Below are 22,449 nucleotides of genomic sequence, written 5' to 3' on the forward strand. Positions count from 1 at the left end.
AATCGAATCCGAATTGCTTTTTAAACAATTTTAAATTATTTATAGCGATCAAAACTTTTTAAAGAAATTTAATTTATTCTTTTCAGTTTTATTACCAATTTTCTTCTGCATATTTTCATATCGTAGTTTGTTGATACGAATTCATATCAAACTTTGCAACAGATAAATTTTTTCTTATCTTATAAATGTTTGTTGAAAATTAACATTAAATAACGAAGAATTAATATATTACACAAATTGTACAAATAATTATGGAAATTCTTTATTGTTATTAAAGTCAGACTACTTAAATAACTAATAACGTTTAACGTAATAATAATTATCCTGTATAATAACTTATATCTACAATGTTAATAAGTATAGGATTTAAATATCGCAGACATTTTATTCAGGTATTTTACGGAACAATTTTTGGCGATAAAATCGTGGCATAATTTTAGAAATTCCAAATTAGTTTCTATCTTCCTGCAAGAGAGTCTTTAATTTTTCGATCGATCCATTGACGATAATGAGAAACCCGAACATAAACACCAGGCTTATTGGCTCTTCCACAGTGTTGTCCCCAACTCGTAAGTCCATACAACGTGAAAGCTCCTACATCGAAAAAAAAGACAAAAAAAAAAAAAAGAAAGATTAATATATACATTGTATTACAAATATTACACGGAATTCAATTTGACTATATAAAACGTTGATTCATCTATAGTAATTGAATGAAACAGGATAATCTTTCTAATAAAAAATTCATTCTTAGAAACAGAAGACTCGAATTAAAAATTGTAGAACTTTTAATGTTCAATTAGCTTTGATTTAGCAGAATACATTTTCACTGATTTGTTGTTCATAAACTACACAATTGTTTGACAATAAACATTCAACTAGATGTATTTACTATTAAAAATATTACTTTTAAAACATACCTTAAAAATGTATATAAAAAAAATAAATTTAAATTATGTATGTATTTAATATAAAATATTAAATGTATTTAATATAAAATAAATTTTAAATAGTCATTTCGTTCTATATCGGATACAACATGGAAAAGTTTAATTAATTTGTCAAACTTTCGTAACATTACCGTTGTGTAAGCACACCAATGGTCCACCAGAGTCTCCGTCACAGGTGTCAATACCCTCATCGAGGTATCCGGCACAAACCATTCCATCGCTGATTGCACCCTCGCCATAAACGTGTCCGGCACGACACACGGACTGATCTAATAACGGTATCCAGCCGTATCTCAGATCTTTGGAATGAGCTATACAGCAAACGAGCAACATATTACAGTCTCGAAGGAAATCCTCGAGTGCGTAGAAAATTATTTTAGATTCAATTTGAAGCTGATTATCCATTGAAGCGAGAAAAAATAATTTCGAATCAATAGTTAAAAGATTCACGCTAAAATTTTCTCTGAATTTAGTTTAATATTATTAATATTATTTCTTGAATTTAATTTAATGGCGCTTGATGATTTTATTTTAATCCTAAACCCTAATAGTTAATCCATGTATTATTACCAATTCTAATATTTTATACAATTTATAATACATAAATATACATTATAGCATTTTTAATATACGTATACTTTTTAAATAATTTTTATTTTCAAATATATAATATAATATAATATATAATTTTGTATTCCTATATTTTTTTTAAATTGCATGTTACTGAGCATTTCAATATTGAAATTAATTGATTGTTATCTTACTGGTATATACAGTTTATCATTCAGAAAAAAAGCTTATAATAGTCTTGTAAAATTCTAAAAAATGAATTATTATCAGAAATTAACTTATCACGTATGAAAGATAAATTATTTCGTCAACTGATTTATTATTATATCATGAACCTAACAATTTATTCACTTTTTATTTATATTTTATTTCATATTTATATTACTTGAGTCCAATGTAACTAAAATTTATTTAGTTTTGATAGCAAATCGAAAGAAACTTCTAATTAAGGAACCATCCACTTAACAGGCTAATGATATCTTTGACGCGCCACTTACTCGATTTCCCAGTCTCGATGCTGCCAAATCCACTAATGCTGCAATTAAGACCTGCCCGATACTCGGTGTTCTCGGATGGCAGGCAAATTGGCATAACATCTTTACCAAGAGGAATTCCTCGTTTCTTCAGCAACACGAGAGCGATATCGTTGTTCATTCGATGCCCTTTACGGAACTCTTCGTGAACGTAATAATCTTCGATATCGGCGTCGATTTCAGTTCCTTCTGTAATCTTTAAGTATTCACATAATCATTACAAAACATATTTAAATACATATTTTAGTATGAAAGTTATTTAATTAAAAGATTGCGTGGTGTTTCTGTCATAGTGTTAACGCTGTTAATTTTATACTTGAAGAGTTATTAGATACGAAAGTATCTAAGTAATTTTTCTAATAAATAATTTTTACCTTGGGAGCACTCAGAATGAAAGGTTTTAATTACCTCTGTGTTGTAATCACCAGCACGAACGAAATAGGTCCCTTTATTGTACCCTTCCAAGCAATGTGCAGCGGTGAGCACATGCAACGGAGAAACAATTACCGCTCCACACCAATGATTCGATCTACTATGTCCTCGTATACGTATACTGGCCTACGAATATTGTCAAAAAAATGTTAAAAAGTTACAATAACAATATTCCACTGTGTATAAAAAGATTTATTTTTATGTTTCTAGTTAATTCTATAAATTCAGATGTTCGTAAGTGGTATTCGAAAAACAGTAAAACGAAAAGAAATGTTAAGGGAAGAGAAATTGATTACTACAAATTTGTGATACGCAAATTCTATTTAGAATTAATCTATTTTCGTAATTTAATAATGTAAAATTATTCAGAATTATCCGAAGTTTAATCTATTCAAATTTAAAATCGAATACTCTATAAAAATGCAAGTTAATTAACATTTGTTAGTTTAACGTTAGTAAAACGTAGCTTCTTTCGACTAAGGAAAAAATCCAATGTACCTGCCAAGGATAGGATCCTTTCGGTGCAATGTTACCTCGCACCACCTTTTCGAATATAAGATCCTCATCCTCATTGAAGTCTTTAAATCGCCTACCGCAATTGGTCGGAAGTATATCATTGATGTCCTTCTCTGGCAAACGCGACACAGTCTCCCAGCGCAACTGCAATTATTTATTCGGTGATTGCATTCGTGGATTAAGCGGACAAAGGAGATGATCAAGGTCAAGGATTCAAGTAAACAAGCCTCGTAATCGTTGCGTAAGCTCATCATTTATTGAACTAAGATTAAGTGTGCTATCGATCGTTTACAAATCTGTCGATAGTTTACTATTACAACATAGCACCGATTGAGCCATTGAGTATTTGTTTTAAACTTTAAAAATTATAATAAAATTACATCATAACATTAAAAACTGAAATATGTCAAATTAATTAATAATTAATTAATATTACATTATACAAAACTAAGTTTTATTATTGAACTAAGTATTAAGTAACTTCGAAATTTTACCTACTATAGGAGTAAATGTTTCTGAAATTATTTTTATACAATCCAAGTTTCCTTCTGATCGTATATAAAATTTGTTTTTATTTGAAATTAAATCATGAATGTTAGTCTCTATGTTAAAGGATAAAATTAAATTAATTTTCTAATTTTTAATTTGGCTATTGAACCTTGTCTACGCAAGAGTAAATGTTTCTGCAGCTACTTTTATAAAATCCAAGTCGCAAGTTCGATTGTACAAATTATTAATATAAATTGAACTTTACATATAAGTCTCTATGCCAAGAAATAAGATTAAATTACGAATTGATTCGCTAATTTTTAATTTGTTCGCAGCACAGCCATCGCTTTAACGTCTACAGCCAGTAAAGGATTTGATTAAATATACATCGAAGGAAATTACGATCTGACTTAGAATTTACGGCCTCTGTCGAGAGAGAATGTTTCAATTTACCTTGGAATCGTTAACGTCTCCAGGTGTACAAATCACACCTGCGTCCTCGTCGTGATTGCAATTATGTTGACCCCAGTGATTGTGCTCGCATCGATACAGCTGGGTCTCGTTCCCGTAACAGAAAACCTTAATCCGAAAAATGTTACGCTTAAATAAAATTAAACACGAACGAGAAAGTGTAAATTTCGAATTTTTACAATTTACAAACTAACAACACCTTCTACTAATATAGAGAAAATTAGTACCAATGAAGAAATATTCCTATCTTTGAAATTGTACAGTTAGTAAATAGCAATAAGAAAGTAAAAATTTAAAGACGTTAGGAAGAAAATATAAATATATGTACACTGAGATGAATGAAATTAATCTTGGAAAATATTATTCGATATGAAGCGGTATAAATATTAAAATCACTTAACAAAGAAGCTACGCGTTATTAGCACAAAACGAAGGACTGCGTATTACCTAAATTAATTGATAATTGATAGAAATAAATGCCTAGAATTTATTTGATATATATTAGAATATGGTGATAATTAAAAAGCTTCCAACACTGTTCTTCGTTTGACAAAACTTACTTCATCCAGCCAAATTGGTCCTTCTCCTGGACCAAAGTAGCCGTCTTTCTTTGAAGTTGCAGGTCCACCGTATCCCAAGGACCTACAAATCACCGTTGCAGTTGCAATTGAGAAATCGTCGTCACAAACGGTACCCCATATACCATGATGACGAACTTCGACTCTTCCTTCGAGTGGCGAACTTCCATTCGCTAAACGAATCTCGAACGGTGCCTAAAATGAACATTTACGCAAAAGTTTTTGAAAGTTACGATTAATACAATTCTATAAAAACATTATTAGTATCCGTATATGCAACATCAATATTTTCTCTCTTCTTATTTAATGGAATCTCAAATCTGGTAGAATCTTAATTCGCTGTCGTGTTGAAATATTATAAGAACCATCTAAATTAAAACTCCTAATATCTAAATTTAATACTTGAAAGAATATCGTAACATAATATTTTCAAAAACGTATAGATAATTAATAAAACCCTAAGTGGAAAAGAATCTTAACTCACTACCTTATTCAGAGCGAATAAAACTCGTCTAAATTAAAACTCCCACCTAGTATCCCAACCTCTACACTTACAAACCATCATGATACAACATATTTTGCGAAAACATACACGCAGTCCATATTTCTCGCCAAGATTACTCTCAAAATTGATTCGTCGTACTAAATCATTCATACTATCAAACTCATTTTTCAATCACCTGCCAATTCCACGTACAGAGGCACAGCACAGTGCGACCAACGTTGTAAGAAGCAGAAAAGCTTCCACTTTAAAATGCTTTTTGTTTCGAGTCGACACGACTTTCCATTCCTGAGATATCGCCGTTCAAAGCGAAGCCTAATTTTTGCCGCTTTATGCTTCTGTCTCGCTCGCACAGTCGGACCTCTCACTCGCACGCTTCACTGACCTGGTTACGAGTGGGCCACGTGCACTGGTCAGCGACAGACGTCTAGTCCGTCTTTTGGCTACTGCCGGCCGGGCGTACGCATTACCACGAAAAAAGTAGGTCACACCGTTTCCAAGGATTTTAAACCCCATTCATATCATATGTTTTGTACGGTATACTTTAAAATGTTATATCTCCGGAACGAATTAAAGTATCGATTTGAAACAAAATGGATTTTCAAGAGCATATCTTCCTCTATCTGCTGAGCAGGATAAGTTATTGGTTTTTTTATCTTTTTATAATAGATTTTCTATAACCAGAGTTAATCTTATATCGAGAAGTTATATCTCCGGAACGAATTAAGATATCGATTTGAAATAAAATGAGTCTTCGAAAGTACATTTTTCTCTATCGGAGGATGATAAGCTATATTTTTATTTTTTTTTGCTTTTTATTTTTGCAAAAGTTTTTTATGGTCGCAGATAATATTACATCGAAAACAGGTTTACCGGTATTTTTTAACGCGTAAAGTTTCTGTGCTGATTAAGAAAATTGCCATGGGCAGTAAGACCTTTAGAAACTGTATTAACAATAAACTTATCAATGAATGAAGCGGAGAATTTGTACGAAGGAAGACAAGATGAATGAAGTACGAAAAAACAAATAATGCAAAGGCAAAAGATATCTTTGTATAAATGTTTATAAAAGACGTAAATAGTAATTTCCAATAAACGTCCAAATTTTTTAATATCAAAATTTACGTTTACAAATTCCTAATTCTACTCACGTCGCAATGTTCAGTACTCTCATCGGAACCATCTGGACAGTCGACAACCTCGTCGCATATAAACGCGGTTGGAATACACGCCGGACTTTTGTCGCACTTCCAGTGACCCTCCTGACAAGTATTAACTGCAGTCTTACAAACGATACCTACTGCTTCTTCTGGTTGACAGTTATGCACACCCCAGCTATAAAATGAATCAGAATTTTTACTTAAAAATTCAAACAATTGAATTTTTTACTCAATCAAATTTGCTAGAGTTTCTAAGTGATGTATATAGGATATTTTACGATGTTTTAAATTAAAATTACCCATCAAAATCGCATTCACGTAAAGAAGTTTCGTTGCCTCGACATTTCAATTGATCTACCATGAATATGGTGGCTGGATTCATATTTCCAAAGAATCCCCCTGGCATAACTTCCAAAGCACCAAGACCAAAACCAAGCTCTCTGCAAATTACTTCGGCATCGATCATTCCAAACCCATCGTCGCACACTTGTCCCCAAACACCCAAAACTGCAAAGATATGTATACGTATAGTCAAGTCATTTGATTTTAAAATAGATAAATCTTTTAGAAAATATTATTTTTTGTCATTTTTATACTCGATCGTCTTCGACGTAAAATTCAGTGCTCGGTGATTTACTTACTTTTAACTTCAACTCTGCCTTCGTAATTATTTTCCGAGCCAGCCAGCCGAATCTGATAATCTAAATTTTCTACGGTACAAATGCTTTCATCGCTACGATCATTGCAGTCATTTTTTCCATTGCACACTTGTGTTTTATTTATGCACTTGCGGTTCTCACACACGAACATTCCATTGCAATCGATGCTTCTATCCTTCATTTCATAGTAATCGTATTCTTTGTTAGGTTGCAAGGATCCTGTCATTCCCACGTTGCTGTCGCTTAACAGACAAATATTTTCTGCTGCCCTGAAAGTAAAATTCATTTTATAATATTAAAAATTGTACACTATATGTTTATATATATTTATTGTGCAATTTTTAAAGTTCAATTGTTCCTACTATGGGAAATTTGGACTTAGCGGTTAGTAACCTTGTACTTACTTATGTGCAAAGGATCGACAGGTAAAATCAGCCTCTTTGCATCTGAGGGCGCACGTTTTCAACGGTGTGTTCAACCACTTTTGAACGTCGTACCCTTCTAATTTGTGCTCGGAATACTTTTGAAAAAAGTCCATGTGTGAAACGCAATCTCTCTCGTCTGCTCCATTTGTGCAATCCTTGAAATATATCGAAGGTCAATATATATTGCTAATTCATACCACTGTTACTTAATTTCGATTCTATTTTAGTATGGTATATTATGTACTTCTTCTCCATCGCAAACCCATGGTGAAGGAATACACTCTTCTGGCATACATTCGAAATGTTTAGGCTTGCATCGACCCGTTGCAAGTGATCTCTGAGAAACTGGAGAAACAATTGAACGTAGACGTTAAAAATAAGACGTACAAAAAACCTGACATAAAGAATTATTAAGCACAATATTAGCAACGAAAATTAGAAATTATTATAACGGAAAATTAGTAGTGTCATGCGAATTTTATTACACAAAGCACACCTGTATTTCCACAGGATGGAATATCGCAATGCTCTTGTTCTCCGCGTGATCCCGTGTAACACCATGGCCTACTTTCTCTGTTCGGATTTGGATTTCTACAGTAATTGTGGCTTTTCAATTTTTCTCGTACATCTTGATTAAGAACCTAAGACACACAATTTATCGTAACTCTCTCGTATGTAATCATAAAAGAAACATAAATCGTAGAAGAATATAACGTATGATTAAGTATCTAAAACGATCTTTTCTCATTTCTCAGATTTAGATGAAGAAGAGTAGAAAAATATAAAATATCATGGGAATAGGTGTAACGAATATAAAAACTAACATGAATCGCGAGTGAATGAGCAACTCTCGGATCATTCCATGACAAGCAATCCTTCCCTGACGCTGACACATTCGCAGTTCCAGCATACTGATTTCCTTTTCCATAAATGCAACCTAAAAAAACGAATAAAAGCTAAATATGATTGATAGAGAAAAATAATTAACGAACAGAAATAAATATTAATTTATAGTAATTCATAATAATAATAATTTTATTTTAATTAAAAAAAGTCCTCCCACTGTTACAAGCATAAAATTTCCGTATTCATCTTCGACTGAATAGTTAATTGAGAATCAAGAGGCCAGGTAAAGTATTAATTAAAAAATAATGTTCGTACCAATGTCGTCGTAGGGCCTCTCGCAAATGTAAAAGTGACCTTCAGCAGAGGAATCACAGTCCTCGGCATCCCAAAAGAAGTAATCAGCAAGGCAAGTCGAGTCTGGCCTCTCGTGACATGGAAATTCGCGCTTCATTACGATACAAAGAGGGCGAATACCCGCGGACGAAGGGTGTTTCTTGTCCTCCATCCAACCAGGCCACCATTTCGTAAACCTAGTTACATTTAATTGGTATAAGATGTAGACAACTGTGGGTACAATGTTCATAAAATATCTGCAAAATTAAATAAATATCGCAACATCTGCAACATGTACACATTCTAATATTTTTAACTTATTATCTTAAAAAATATCCATTTAATTTTGATTTAAATTTTACGAATGATAAGACGATGGATTGACTTGATAACGCAAGTTATACGTTTGAAAAGAATTGCAAACTATTACCAAAAAATACATGTGGGCAACAATTTTTAAGGAAGATACCAAATGTATATGAAGAAAACTCAAGATTTTGAAATTTCAGGCAAGAAGACTTGATAAGGATTCAGAATTCGAAAGATTGCAAACTCTTACGAGAATTTATAAGCTTTATTATAATTCGACGTAAACGACGTTCTCGAACTTAGTCGTTTGATGAAAAATATCGACCCTTATTGGATGAAATGTAATTTTAAAAATCAAAAAATAAATAACGCACCTAAATTTCGCGCGAGAAGAATCTTCCCAAAGCCACAGGGTACGATTCAGAGTAGTGAGACCAACGCCGGAAGTCATTATCGACGTGACTTCCGGTCGCGTTTGCAAGACCCATTCAGAAATGAAATTGTTCTCCGCTTGGCTGGTAATATCGATGAGTCGTGATTGTCTGTGCGTGCAATAATCGAACGCATCCTGGTGGTTTAAACCATTCTCCGGTTCAGCTAAGTGATAACATTGTCCTTCGTGTGGTATCTCATCCTTACGACAGTGAGAAATGCGATTTAGTACACATCTTACACCAATCGCGTCCCTCTCCACGCGACATTTTTGCTCATGAGTAAATCTGAAAGACGAAGAATAAAATTTTTGTGTTATTGGTTCAGAAAATGTACATTTAATAACAAATGTTCAGTACATCGATGAGATCATAAAGAAAAGCAAATTGCAAAAGTCTAGAATCAATAAGAATTATTAGAGAATTATATAAATTCTTTCAGACATATTGATTATATGTAGAGTTGTTCCTCGTTTATTATAATACCTAAAATTAAGAAATTTTTTAAAATAATACCAGTGATTGTTTGATTTTGTAGAGTTACCCTGATAATATAATTTAAATATTACAATACGCTGTTAAGATGGATAGGAAAAATTAATTTTATCTTCAAGAACCAACTTCAAAAATGTTCCTAGTCTTGATACTGGAATAACTAAACATATCGCATTCACAATTATGTAATATTTAAAATTCATCCATAATTACTATCATTATCGCATCAAATCTAAACAGAGAATTTTTAACGCAATAAAACGTCATAAAATCCAAACAAGTACTGTAGACATAAGAACTACAAGCAATAAATCTGTCTTCTAAATAAATATTTTTTGTCGAAATTCACAACTCAGCAATGAAATTTCTCAATTCAAGATTACATTTTCAAAAATGTTTTCTCGAAATTTCTAAGAACGTGTCGTTCGTAATATGCTTCAAGGATTTACGCAATATTTGTTTGGAATATCAGCGACGTCAGAAATTTCTTATCTGAAAAAGATAGTAAAGAATCGTCATCGATATGGCGCCTTACTTGCACGATTGAAATTTGCCCTCGTTGCCTTGACACGAGACAGAATTTGCGGCGATCCAAGTTGGCACACCGTTTCGAGTATTTCTCCCTTGCCAAGCCATCTCGGCGCCTCTGCGAAGAACAATGGAATTTTTATCATTTTGTGTTCACGCATTCATGTATTCCATGTTGTTGCAGAATTTCATATGAGCAACATACATTTTAACAAATTATTCTTATAAGATACATCGTTATACTATATGTGATATATTGGAGAATTTTTGAAAACGGAGAATGTAAATGTAAATTGAAGATATACATACGCAATATAAATGAGCGTGATAGAGAACGCGAAATAAAATGAGAATTCTTATAGAATTTTTATAAATGCAGAAGTTATTTTCACTGCTGTGCAACTTAAATTAGTATAAAGAGGAAAATACAAAATAAACAAAATTTTTACAGAATTATAAATGTAGGAATATTTTTCACTGCTGTGCAACTTAAATTAGTATAAAGAGGAAAATGCAAAATAAACAAAATTTTTACAGAATTATAAACGTAGGAATATTTTTCAGTGCCTTAGAATTTAAATAAATATAAAAGGAGAATGGGAAATAAATTTTATCAATTTGAATGTATATTATAAAATACCTGGAATATCCAAGTTGTTTGCATACAACATGTGCTTCCTTCAAAGTCCAGCTGTTTCTCGCATCGCAAACGATTCCCCAACCAGGATTCGTACCTTGAACTTCGACATATCCATCGTGAGGACCAGAACCCCCTCTAAGTCGAATCACCTGAGAATACGCAAATTATATTACTAAGAATAAGATACATTCACAAGCTGGAAGATATTCGTAGAATTAGAAGAAAATATTTTCGCAAAATGCATAATAGAAGCAATTGTTTTATACGTTGAAAATTAATTACATGCTGTATCTCAAGAATAAAATATTTATATAATAACGATTGTAATATTGATAAAAATACTTCTAAATCATACCTGGCCGGAAATTGGTGTTGGCAAAGTAATCTTTTTGGAGTGATCTATCGGTTCTACCGGTGGAATGTAGTACGATGGGAATGGTGGCTCTTCTGTAAAATAATATTTCCACTTTGAGTATTGCATTGTGATTTATAAAACTTTGGGACAACTATACCTTATCATTTTTAAGAATATAATATATAGTCAAAAATTTCTGTATTTAAATTAATCGATAGTATTATTTAAGATATCCGTAAGTACAGCGCGATGTGTGTCAATTCTTTCTCTTTCTTTTTTTTTTTGTCTCGGTATATTAATTGAGAATAAAATCACCGAAACCAAAAAATTAAATAATCAACTTATAAACTATCGTATGCACTAGAATGTTATTAAAATTTCAAATTGTTTCAAGCGCAATGTCAAAAGATCATTCCAAAAGCAACTCATGCCAAAAGCCAATCAATTATGTAAGAAACTCAATTGTATGAAACGTAAATCAAAAACTTACCTGTATCTTGCTGAATTTCTAGTTGAAACGACTGTAATCTTCTTTAAAAACATAAATAAATAGGCTGCGGACTTTTATACAATTTCATTTTTTTACGAATAGGACTAGTGAAAACTACACGTCAATTTGTTTCGTCTATTAGAAATTATGACGAATACTTCGCCTTGGATATTTTATACATTTTTGTATGCTGCATGCATCTCTGGCTTTTTACACTGTTAAATTCGTCATAAATGCATAAAAATCCGCGACTTATAATAAATCAACATTAAACTTACTTTCTTCAAACGGAGCGGCCTCGATATTAAAAAGGTCTAGATCCGAATTCTTCTTATTAATTTTCATAACAGAGGTAGACTCGGTAGCAGTCTGAGTTTTATTCTCGTAAACCAATACCGGCTTCCAAACTTTCTTATCATCCAACACGTCCACGTCAGGTTCGTAATCAGGCTCAATGATATCCGGATAATCGTTGCTCGGAGGATTTTCATTCTCTATCCACACATTAGGCAAGTTCGAATCAGTCGTCGTAATTATTTTATCTTCAGCTGTATCGGTACTCTTCTTTTTCTTCTGCGGTGAAATTGACGCGTACGTCTCTGGAATTCGTTGAGTCGTACTACTGACAGTGGAAGGCAAATCGCTGGATTGATCACTGGATTCTTCGTACGGTGGTTCGAGATTACTCGATGGAACGAGTGGATATTGTCCAGTGACGTTTGGTATGAAATTTGGAGGAGTCAGCTGATTCCTGATTGTAAGATTTGGATTAAAATCGTGGTCTGTTGGTTCGATGAGCGGTGGTTGAAGTTCGAAGGATGGAGCAGGTGGATATTGCCAACCAACGGAGAACGTTTCGTTTGTCGGAACAGGTTCATATGGCGGTTGCAAATGGATAGATGGTACTGGTGGATAATAGTTATCGCTTCGTGAGAAATTTACTAAAAGCGGAAAGAGCAAGGACCAGTTGAGAGTTGGATATGGCGGCTGAAGATTCGACGACGGCACGAACACGTGGTTGTAATTAGTACCTGTTAAATAGAGGCCATTTGTTACCATGTTTCAGGTTTTTTGACGTTTCTGTATCGTGTTATCTTTACAGCAAGAATGCAACGTGAGAATTAAAAATAATAATCTACGGATTCTATAATTCTAATTAAATTTCAACAATAAAGAAAAATCACGTTGTTAATTTATATCATCATGAAAAGATTAACGAATTAAAAATAAATATTACCAGATCCTGCTAAATCTCCAGAACTCGTAAAATTCACGTAACTCGTCAATTTTGGATCTCGAGAATCATTTCTGTAAAAATATGTATTTTGAATTTGTGACTCGTCACTGGATTCAGGTGGACGATTAACTGAAGTAATAGGTGGTGGTTGAAGAACTGCAGGTGGTATGTGATCAAAATTTGTCATTTGAGAGTTAACGTAGAGATTCTCATCGTTTTTGCTGAATTCTTTCGGCCCACGAAGATCATTCGGCCTGTAAGTTCTCGTTTTCGAATGGCCTTGATTCATTTCGATTTCCTTCGTGATAAAATGGCCTCTTGTGCCATTTATATTCACGTATATGCCATTTGGATAAGAAAGTTTCGTTGAATTGAACGAAACAGTTTTTACTCCTGCAATAAAAATTGATAAAATTATACAGAGGGAAGGTCCGTTTTGTTACGAACTGTTCAAACGTCGAATGCTATTGGAACTTCAAAGGGTTAAAGTACATCAAAATGTACCCTACCTGGCCCATGTTGTCCTTTACCATGCAGAAAAATATTCATTTTCGACGCCCATGCATCTAACTTTGAATCTGCTTGCTTATCAGCTGTGCTCTGATAAATATCTGTTCTAGATCCCCAATCACGAACTTTGCCATCCTCGTTAGTAGGACCTGAAAGAAAAGATATTCTTAAAATTGTTTATTACTTTATGTTACTTACCCAGAAACAGTAACAACTTCAAAACACCCAGCAAGGCAATATATTGACAAATACGTATGTTGTTTGTTTCCCCTCTTTCCGACATCTTCATTCACTCACGTGATTTGTTATAAAAAAAAATTATAAATAAAGTTTAAATAATTATATTATTTTGTTATAGTTTGTTAAAATATTTACCTGCTTTATGGCAATCGTAAAATCGATCAACGTCTTGATTCGCCCGAAATAAAGATTATAGTAATGAGTTATAGTATTATAATTTTACTTACGACTTATTGCAAAAGAATTCCTTTAGAATTGTGTTTTTAACCTACGTGTAATACCGTCCCAGTGTTTTTACCTAAACTTTTTAGTCGTAAGATTTTTTTATTTTAGTGGATGACGTAAATCAGGATGATTCAATGATAAATAAGAATTAAATGTTCATACTCATAATGCAACAAAACATGCTACAAGAATAACAACCCTCATGCATCAGGCCCTATGTGGACTTTTATTTCATTTAAACATGCTTCGTTCGAAAGCTCCAGAAAGCAAAATATTCGAGCAAGAAGCGAATAAACAAATGATCGTTACATAACGATCGTTACGTAACGATTTATTACATAATAAATATAACAATGCCGAACAAATATTGGAACAATTAAAGAAAAATAAAATGTTTCGTATATGTACGCAGTATCTATATGCGTGTAACTTTCGTATACATTTTTAAATTCGTTTTAAAATTCAATATAATCACGATAATCGTGTCTAGAGTGCGAATGTTTATGCATTTATAAGAAATTCTAAAGTGTACAAATGTACAGAACCATAATATACGAAGATATATAAAATATCCACAATATATCTAGTGGGTGACAAATTTCAAGAAATGTCGTATAACGTACGATATATATTCATAAAAATTTTCTATAGTAAGCATACAGATACTTTTACGAACCACTGTGTCAGTCAATCAACCCACATCACACAAAGTTTGAAGAAAAAAAAATTAAAAATCACCTTGATCCCAGCGTCGATTCTGATTCTGATTCTGATTTTGATTTGGCATCTGTCCTGGACCGTTTTGACTCCAGCTGCTAAGAGTAAACGTATTTCCTGTTGGCATTGGTTGCCAGCTTGTCCTATTCTCTACAGTTTGTACATTGAATCTCGAATTGTCATCCACTGACGATTGAGAGTTACCATTGGTGTAAACATTTGGGATGACCGTTTGATCAGATCCCGACTGAGGGAATTCAGGACCACTTCTCCCATACTCCTGTCTATTAGGTGTGAACTCTTGGCCTTGATTCACATTAACATGACCTCTGTTAGAAGAATAATCAAATCTTCCATCGAAAGTCTTATGATCCTCAGTCTGATCAAAAGGAGGCTGTTGCGTCTGTTGACCAGATTCTTCTCCATGCCATGGAAAACTAGGAACAGCCTCTGGTATACCTTTGTTATTATGATGATAATGATGATGCTCATGTTGATATCCGTGATTAGAATGCCAGCTTCCAGTCTCACTTTCTTGATCTCCAGGTCTTTGAGGAAACGAATGACCGTTTGGAGGCGCAGGCTGCTGTGATTCGGTGTTTTTATTGGGATCATAAATTGGTCCGTGCGGATAGTGATGGTGATGATGATAATGGTGATGAGGCCTGTTATTATAATTATTCTGATCAATCGGTCCGTGATTGTGATGGTGCCATTGGAAGTATGGATAGCCTGAACTTGATGTATGACCCCATTGACTATGACCTTCGTGCCGATGGTGTTCATTAGAAGATCCATAATGTGTGTTGGTATTAGTAGGAGGTTGGCCTTGAGAATAGGGTGGCATGGCAGTCGTCCAAGCACCTGGTTTCCAGCTTGGTATCCACGTCGGTCTTAAAGAATCCCAATCTGTTCCTGAAGGAGTTATTGTTACTGGATGATTGGGATAACCGTGTGAGTAACCTGGTCTGTAATGACCCTGTGATGTGTGGTTGTGATGGTTAGTATACTGCCAAGTTCTGGAGTCTGTGGAACCGTGGGACGACCAGGGTTTGAAGGTGGTTTGTGAACCGACTGAGTGTTGCGTTTGCGATGGTTTATCTGCGTTAAAATAAATTGTATATTTATTGTACTTTATAGGAGAGTATTGCTTACTATTAAAAAGGGGATTGAAATAGTTTTGAATTAATGAATTAAGTAGTATAATTTTATTAAATAAAATAACAAATAATAATTATAGATAAAATTAAATAGTATAACTTTTAGAGTCAATGCTAACAAATATCTCGAATTTGACAATTTTCGAATTATGCCACTCTTCTAATAAACGGACCAATCCCTTGTGAATACTAGGATGTCGTTATATTAATATTGGTATAATTGATATAGTGGTATAATATTATTATAATACCAATATGATGATGGAATAATATTAAAGTAATTATAATATGGTTTATAATAATATAGTATACCTTCGCTACAACCAGGTACATTGTACGGCCAATCGCAGACAGAAATTGCAGGATTGAAGGCTGTACCAGGTCCACAATCCATGATAAATGTTCCACCTTTCACACATTGAAGAAATTTCTTACACGTATCTGGATGGGGCAGCAATCCTGTATAATCAGCAGGACAAGAGATTTTCTTTGGCTGTTCAGTTGTATGGAATTGCAGTCTTCCGTTTCCATAGTCTTCGTAATCGGGAGGAACCATTGGTGTCGTAACTTCTTCTTTAGATTTTAGCGCATCTATTAATATTGATTCATTGTCTATGTTATTGAGTTAATACACACGAGAAATGTCGTTTCTCTGAAGTTCCAAACTTTTAATTTTATTTTTAATTTAATATATTTTTATAACTGAATATTTTATTACCTTCGCAGCCTCTTACGTTTTGTGGCCAATCACAGACACTTATGGAAGGATTAAACACAGTGCCAGCACCACAATCCATAATATACGTAGCTCCGTTGGCACATTGTAAGAATTTTGTGCAATCCGAAGCATGTGCTATCAAACCTGTTATATATGGTGGACATCGTGGTTCCTGTAATTAAAATTTAGTATCACTTTCTAATTATTTAGAAATTATATTCTGAAAGTAGGCGTTTCAATCTTTAATTAATTATTCTTAAATAACTTAAATAAACATTTTTTTAATTTTGCAGTAAATTTTCGTAAACGTAATCGAGTTCTATTATTACTGACGGATGTAATAGACTAAATCTTCTATCCTAAAACAAACATTATAATTAATATTTTGTAATTTTTAAAATGACTGAAATAAGTCTTAGCTAATTAATTTTATACTAATATTTTTTTCAAATTAATTTAAATAATTCAGCAATCATCGATTGGTAAATGCTACCAACTAAACAAATTATTTATTTAGAGGTATTAACTACCGACCTGTGGTCTTCCGTGCCCGCTGTAACCCTGATGACTACCAGACAGCAATGGCTCGCGACTTCCTGAAGAATCCAAATGCTCATTCGATGGAAAATCAGCCACTTCTCCGCCATAACACTTGACTTTGTGCGGAAAATCGCATTCCAAGGTGTCTGGATTGAAAAGAGTACCAGGAGCACATGGTTGAACAAAAGCTCTACCCTTCCAACAGTTTACGAAGAATTTACAATCGGGAGGATACACGAATTGCCCAGTGGAATCGAGTTCCGGACATTGGACACCCCGTTTAACATCGTATCGAGCCACTGTAGATTTTTGAATCGTTGAAATAAGAATTTTTTCTTTCCGGGGTTTCTGGAAAAATTATACAAATCTTACAGTTATACTCTTAAAGAATATATTCTTCTTTAGACTTTTCTTTTTGTGAAGAATTTAATGTTTTATTGAATATATCTTTTATTCGATCGAGTGTAATTTAAATAATAAGTAAATAAGAGCGAAGACAGAAAGTAAAAGATAGATTATAAAAATTGTAGAAAGAGTTTTCCGAAACTTGAAATCTTTTTTTAATATTAAAAATTTAAAATGTAAGCAATTGACATGAAGATAATATTTCAATGTCATTAAAAGAAGAGAAGATTCTCTAAAGACTAGTGTCTTTTGGCAATGTTTAAAGTTTAGAATTTAAATAAGAAAAAAGTGAATATATTACCATGCTATCAGGAGGTACTCCTTCGTAAAAGTCCTGGTCATCCTTTGCTGTTATCTGGAAATCATTTCTCTTCGAGGCTTCCTGTTTCTCCCCTTTATCCTTTCCCTTTTCCAAACCATCAAAATTCGGAAAAAGTTTTTTGTTTTCTTGTTGCTCGAACTGACTGTACTCCAAGGAAGAATCAGCATGTTGATCAAAATTTGTCGTACTTTGAGAATCATCCGCGACCTCTGTCCTTTGCTCGATATCACTTCCCTGATTTCTTCTCCAAGGACTCCACGTTTTTGGTTCAGCGTCTATCACATACGGTTCCCTGGAAGCAGGATTTTCTGGATCTTTCTGCCATTTTGGAGAACGCGATAAATCTTCGTTAGAATCGACTTTGCCAGGTGTATACCAAGGAAGCACTGACTCTCTTCGTTTCGGAGGTTTTGTCGTTATTTCTCTGCGATCGTAGATCTATTTGTAAATGAAAAATTAAGGAAAGTGTGTGAAATAAATTATGAAATATCGCGTTAACACTGCTGCGGTCCTTCGATGTTTACGTTGCAATTTAGCACTTGTTTTAACGTGGGAAATTTAATTCTTTTAAGATGAGGGAAGCACGTAATAAACGTAGAATGTACTGCCATAAGAAAGAAGACATACGCAAATAATAATATGCCTGAAATTGTAAAATCGAGAAAATATTGATGAGTAATAATCCTTAGACCAAATATTAATCCCATTTAATCTGATCAGCTTGAATCTTTTATTTTCCTAAATTAATTATTACACGTATAATATACTAATAAGAATTTGATTTGACATTAAAACAGATATGTAGAAAAATGTACATATTGTTATTAAAATATTTTATAAATAACGGTAGATTTATATCAGATAATAATAACGTATTTGAAGAAAAAACTTGATGAATTTCGAATTAATGTCACTTAATCAATTTCCAGCTCTATAACAACTGTTCACAACGAGAGACAATATTATGTGAAATCAAATATTATTACACGATTACTATATTTCACTTTGCTTTTAGTTTTTTATTTAAAAAATATAATCACAGGGACGAATAAAATGAATCATCATTGAGATTTACTACCAGAAACATCTTATGTTATATTTTTCTGTTTTAATCGTTGCAGACTACATTCTTTACTTTTATCGCCCACCTTATCAGCGCTTATCACGTCAATACATATTAATAAGCTACTTCTTTTCTACGACGATCATCAGTGCGAACGAAAAACAGGAACTGCGTAGAAGTATACGTAAAATAACACATTGTCGTGATTTAGATCTCTTTCGAGAATTGAATTTTAATTTACACCATATGTATCTTAATTTAATTGTTTCACTGTAAAATAATCATTTTGTGAATATCAAATTTTATTCTTTGTAATATTTTCACTCGGTACTCGACAGAACTATCATATTTGTCAATTCTTGACTTCAAATACAGCAAATTCACAGGAAAACACTAACTATTAAAGCATCATAAATTGCTCATAACTATTTTTAAAATTTCAAATTCATTCGTTACAATATTTTTGCTTCCCAATAGAACCTTTGATAAACCTTTTTACCAATCTTTTACAAATTATTTTAAATACTTCCTCATAATTGACAAGAAGGAGAAACCGAAAGAAACCACTCCAAAACGAATCAGAAAAAAATTATTCAACTCGCTGTACCAGAAAGAAATGTAGAAAGAAGACAGGAATAAAAAATCTTTTCTTAAATCATACGCAATATTTATACATTACCGTTCATAATTATTCGAACGACTTCAAAAATTAATGGGCACTGTTTAAATAATTGATGTTTAGGGTGTTGGTTAGTTTTCAACCAATGATACGATCAAAATAGAATCTAACAATTTTATTTTACAGACTGCGAAAGTTTATATAAATTCATATTTTTACAAAGGAAGATAACAAAATGAAGCCTAGACAGGTTTGTTTCATCCATTGAATTTTATAACAAATAACTGGATATTTTATATATTTTTGCATTTTTATATCGCGTTGTTCGGAAAATTCGTAGAGAAATTTAAAAACAATTTTAGGTACAATAACACAAGTATACAACTTTTTCCTTAGTTTTATCCTACGTACAAAATGATTTCGTGAGACCATTTTGTAAAACTTTTCGTTCTTTTTAGCAACATATCTTTTTTATAAAAAAGTACATTATATTGATGAGTACATTTTTATAAAAATCAGAAAAAACATTATGCCCATCCAATTAACATATATTGCTATACTTTTCATTGGTCCACACGTACAAACTTGTTTTAGTGAAGAATAAAATCTTTTAGCTCAACAAGAAGTAATATTTCTCTTTGATTATACAATTTCGATATTCTAGCAAACGAAACTAAATAATTCTGCAATAAATAATTCCAACTCCATTAAACGCAACACAAAATATGTATATCGATTGTCAAAAGTATTACAAATTTTCCGAACAATCCAGTATCCTTAAATTCCCCATAAATGAATAAACATCCGCGGTCTAATAATTATATTATAATTATAGCACACAATCACGTCACATTACAACAAAACATGAATACATTATTTACCATGCGTTACATTGTATATGATAATAATATAAGAATAAAAAGAAAGTAATTTATAATTTAATAGACGTGTCGTTCGAATGATAACGAGCGGTACCGTACACGTGACCACGTCAGAGAAAATCGGCTCTTGGAACAGACGACGATCTTCCGGTGAGGTGTTAAAATCACGTGACTGTCCAAGTCTCAATCCAATGGTAAAGAACAAGAGAAGAAGGGAGAAAGAGCACGTACCGCGTGTGTGACAACGACGACAAAACAGAGAACAGCTAGAACAACGAGAAAACGACCGGTATACCGCGACATCATCCTCGACGCTTTGACGATACTGCTGGCATTACGGCAAGCTGACCCGGTTTTCCTTATGAAACTGTAGTTCGCGTTCACAATTGCGTCCCATACTTACCCAGAAGCTGCACATAGTCGGCGTTCTTCGGAGAAAACGAGCTACGCCACGATGAACGGAAAGGGTTATCGGTCGCAGAGGTCGAGGGTCAATGCAGAAATCAGCCGCTGGGAAAAAGAATATCAAGCTGACGCAAAGGAACGAGCAAGATGACAAATAATCGAAACGATTCGAGCGAGACCGGCTGGCACAACTGGAGGAAAAGAGAAGAACTTTATTGCGTTGGGTTGAAGGAAGACGAACGAACCTGCTTTTATCAACATGCTAATAAAGCCAGTGCACACAGAACTGTTTGCCAATTGACTCCAGAGTGAACAAATTGGCCCTCGTTGACAACGATCAGACACGAGGGCTGATAAAGAGGCCGACTGTGTAACTGCAAACACTACACCAACGGAAATACGAAAGGAGAAAGAGATGGAGATGGAGATTCACTTTTTTTTTTCTTTACGGGTTTATTCTAGTCGTGTTACATTTTCATGAAGCAGGTGTATGGTAGATGAACGAATGATCGTTCGAATGAATCGATCTTTTAAGCTTCTTCGGCGGAAATAGAGAGCCTGATGATGAAATAGCTAGGTCGCTAATTGTCGTGTCATAGACAAAGATATATCGTAGAATACCTCGAATCCATTCAAATATGATTCGATACTTGGAACGTTTGAAAATCATGAACTATAGGTCTTCGTTAGTCTTTAAGATATTAATGAGTCTTGATTATTGTTCTCAGTGATTTTGAGAGATTTAGCTTCAAAGACTCGAAAGCTAAGTGGTTACAGTTAATACTTTATACGAGTATATTATACGTGGCTTTTCGATATATCATATTTTATATAATATCGTAAATTTATTTTCCATATTATTATTAACAATATACAATTGAAACGTTTTAAGATTCATCGGAACTTTGAAGACTGAAAACTCGATATAACTTCAGATCCCCAGATTCAACATTAAAAACTGACAGGACTTGAAAAAGTTTTACATATCAAATTATATACAAAATGATTCGCATTTCGTTTCCAGCATTGAAAATCTTCGAATCTCGTCGAAATTGAGATTTAAACTTGCATCGCTAATGGATTGATGCCACTCCCAATATCTGCCTCAAAATCTTTTAAGTCGCCGTTTCCTCAGTCGAAACATTTCTAATTTTCTGCTCGACTGATTTTACGGCCTTGCTATTTCACCAGGAGGGGCTATACTTCTTTGGCGAACGAAGACCACAATCGACGAATCCGCGTGCTTGATGTGAACAGGTGCCAGCCGCAGGGTCGAACACGTAAGTGGACATGCAACTTGCTAAGTTGCACACGCCTTTCCGACATACCAAATATTTCGTACAGTCTCCTGGATATGGTAGCACGTCGAATTCTTTCCCTTCCTGTGAATAAACAAGTGCAATGATAGAAATTATGGTTGGAGATAAAGCATGAAGAATATTCATAAGAAGAAATAGTACGGTAGAACTCCACTTATCTGAACTCTGTTTATCGAAACAGAATTCTAATTAATGTTCGATTACTTGATCCAATCGTGTTTTTTATTCGGAACAAATTTCCTAAGCTTGAGAAAAGTATAGAAAAATCATCGTTGATACGTATAATTTCCCATCTTATGTACGTGTTTGCGGGTGGATTTCTTAAAATATTAAGAATCTTTTCGTCTGTTAAAACAAGAGATTCAGTTAACTAAAT

The 22,449-nt window shown here is 33.3% G+C and overlaps 1 protein-coding gene across 3 annotated transcripts; it reads right to left on the reverse strand.

Moving 5' to 3' along the window:
* Window positions 1-237: 237 nt before the first annotated feature.
* On the reverse strand, window positions 238-21,117 carry LOC132909864 (uncharacterized). Of its 3 annotated transcripts, none has more exons than XM_060965005.1 (28): window positions 20,753-21,117; window positions 17,766-18,224; window positions 17,054-17,407; window positions 16,520-16,691; window positions 16,114-16,392; window positions 14,663-15,742; window positions 13,459-13,608; window positions 12,950-13,342; window positions 11,991-12,743; window positions 11,223-11,314; window positions 10,868-11,016; window positions 10,235-10,345; window positions 9,148-9,492; window positions 8,447-8,661; window positions 8,110-8,222; window positions 7,782-7,926; window positions 7,530-7,630; window positions 7,265-7,440; window positions 6,843-7,129; window positions 6,501-6,708; window positions 6,193-6,376; window positions 4,522-4,734; window positions 3,944-4,069; window positions 2,984-3,145; window positions 2,462-2,611; window positions 2,018-2,249; window positions 1,082-1,261; window positions 238-594 (listed from the first exon to the last, which is right to left on the reverse strand). In XM_060965005.1, the coding sequence occupies exons 1-28, from the start codon at window positions 20,765-20,767 to the stop codon at window positions 458-460; spliced, it is 6,981 nt and encodes a 2,326-aa protein (XP_060820988.1). In that variant the 5' UTR covers window positions 20,768-21,117; the 3' UTR covers window positions 238-457. The 3 variants fall into 3 exon arrangements, with proteins under 3 accessions (XP_060820988.1, XP_060820987.1, XP_060820990.1); XM_060965004.1 differs by lacking the exon at window positions 20,753-21,117 and adding an exon at window positions 20,581-20,746; XM_060965007.1 differs by lacking the exons at window positions 11,991-12,743; window positions 12,950-13,342; window positions 13,459-13,608; window positions 20,753-21,117 and adding an exon at window positions 20,581-20,744.
* Window positions 21,118-22,449: the final 1,332 nt, after the last annotated feature.

Source organism: Bombus pascuorum, chromosome 8, assembly GCF_905332965.1.
Source record: "Bombus pascuorum chromosome 8, iyBomPasc1.1, whole genome shotgun sequence".
Taxonomy (NCBI): domain Eukaryota; kingdom Metazoa; phylum Arthropoda; class Insecta; order Hymenoptera; family Apidae; genus Bombus; species Bombus pascuorum.

What these genes read in the sequence shown, in the direction of transcription:
- LOC132909864 (XM_060965004.1), bottom strand. Translation starts at nt 20,655, where the DNA reads ATGATGTCGCGGTATACCGGTCGTTTTCTCGTTGTTCTAGCTGTTCTC. An exon ending in TGGAGATTTAGCAGGATCTG is followed by an intron (nt 12,744 to 12,949) that starts GTAATATTTATT and finishes TCTATTTAACAG; the next exon opens with GTACTAATTACAACCACGTG. An exon ending in GAGGCCCTACGACGACATTG is followed by an intron (nt 8,223 to 8,446) that starts GTACGAACATTA and finishes TCGTTTTTTTAG; the next exon opens with GTTGCATTTATGGAAAAGGA.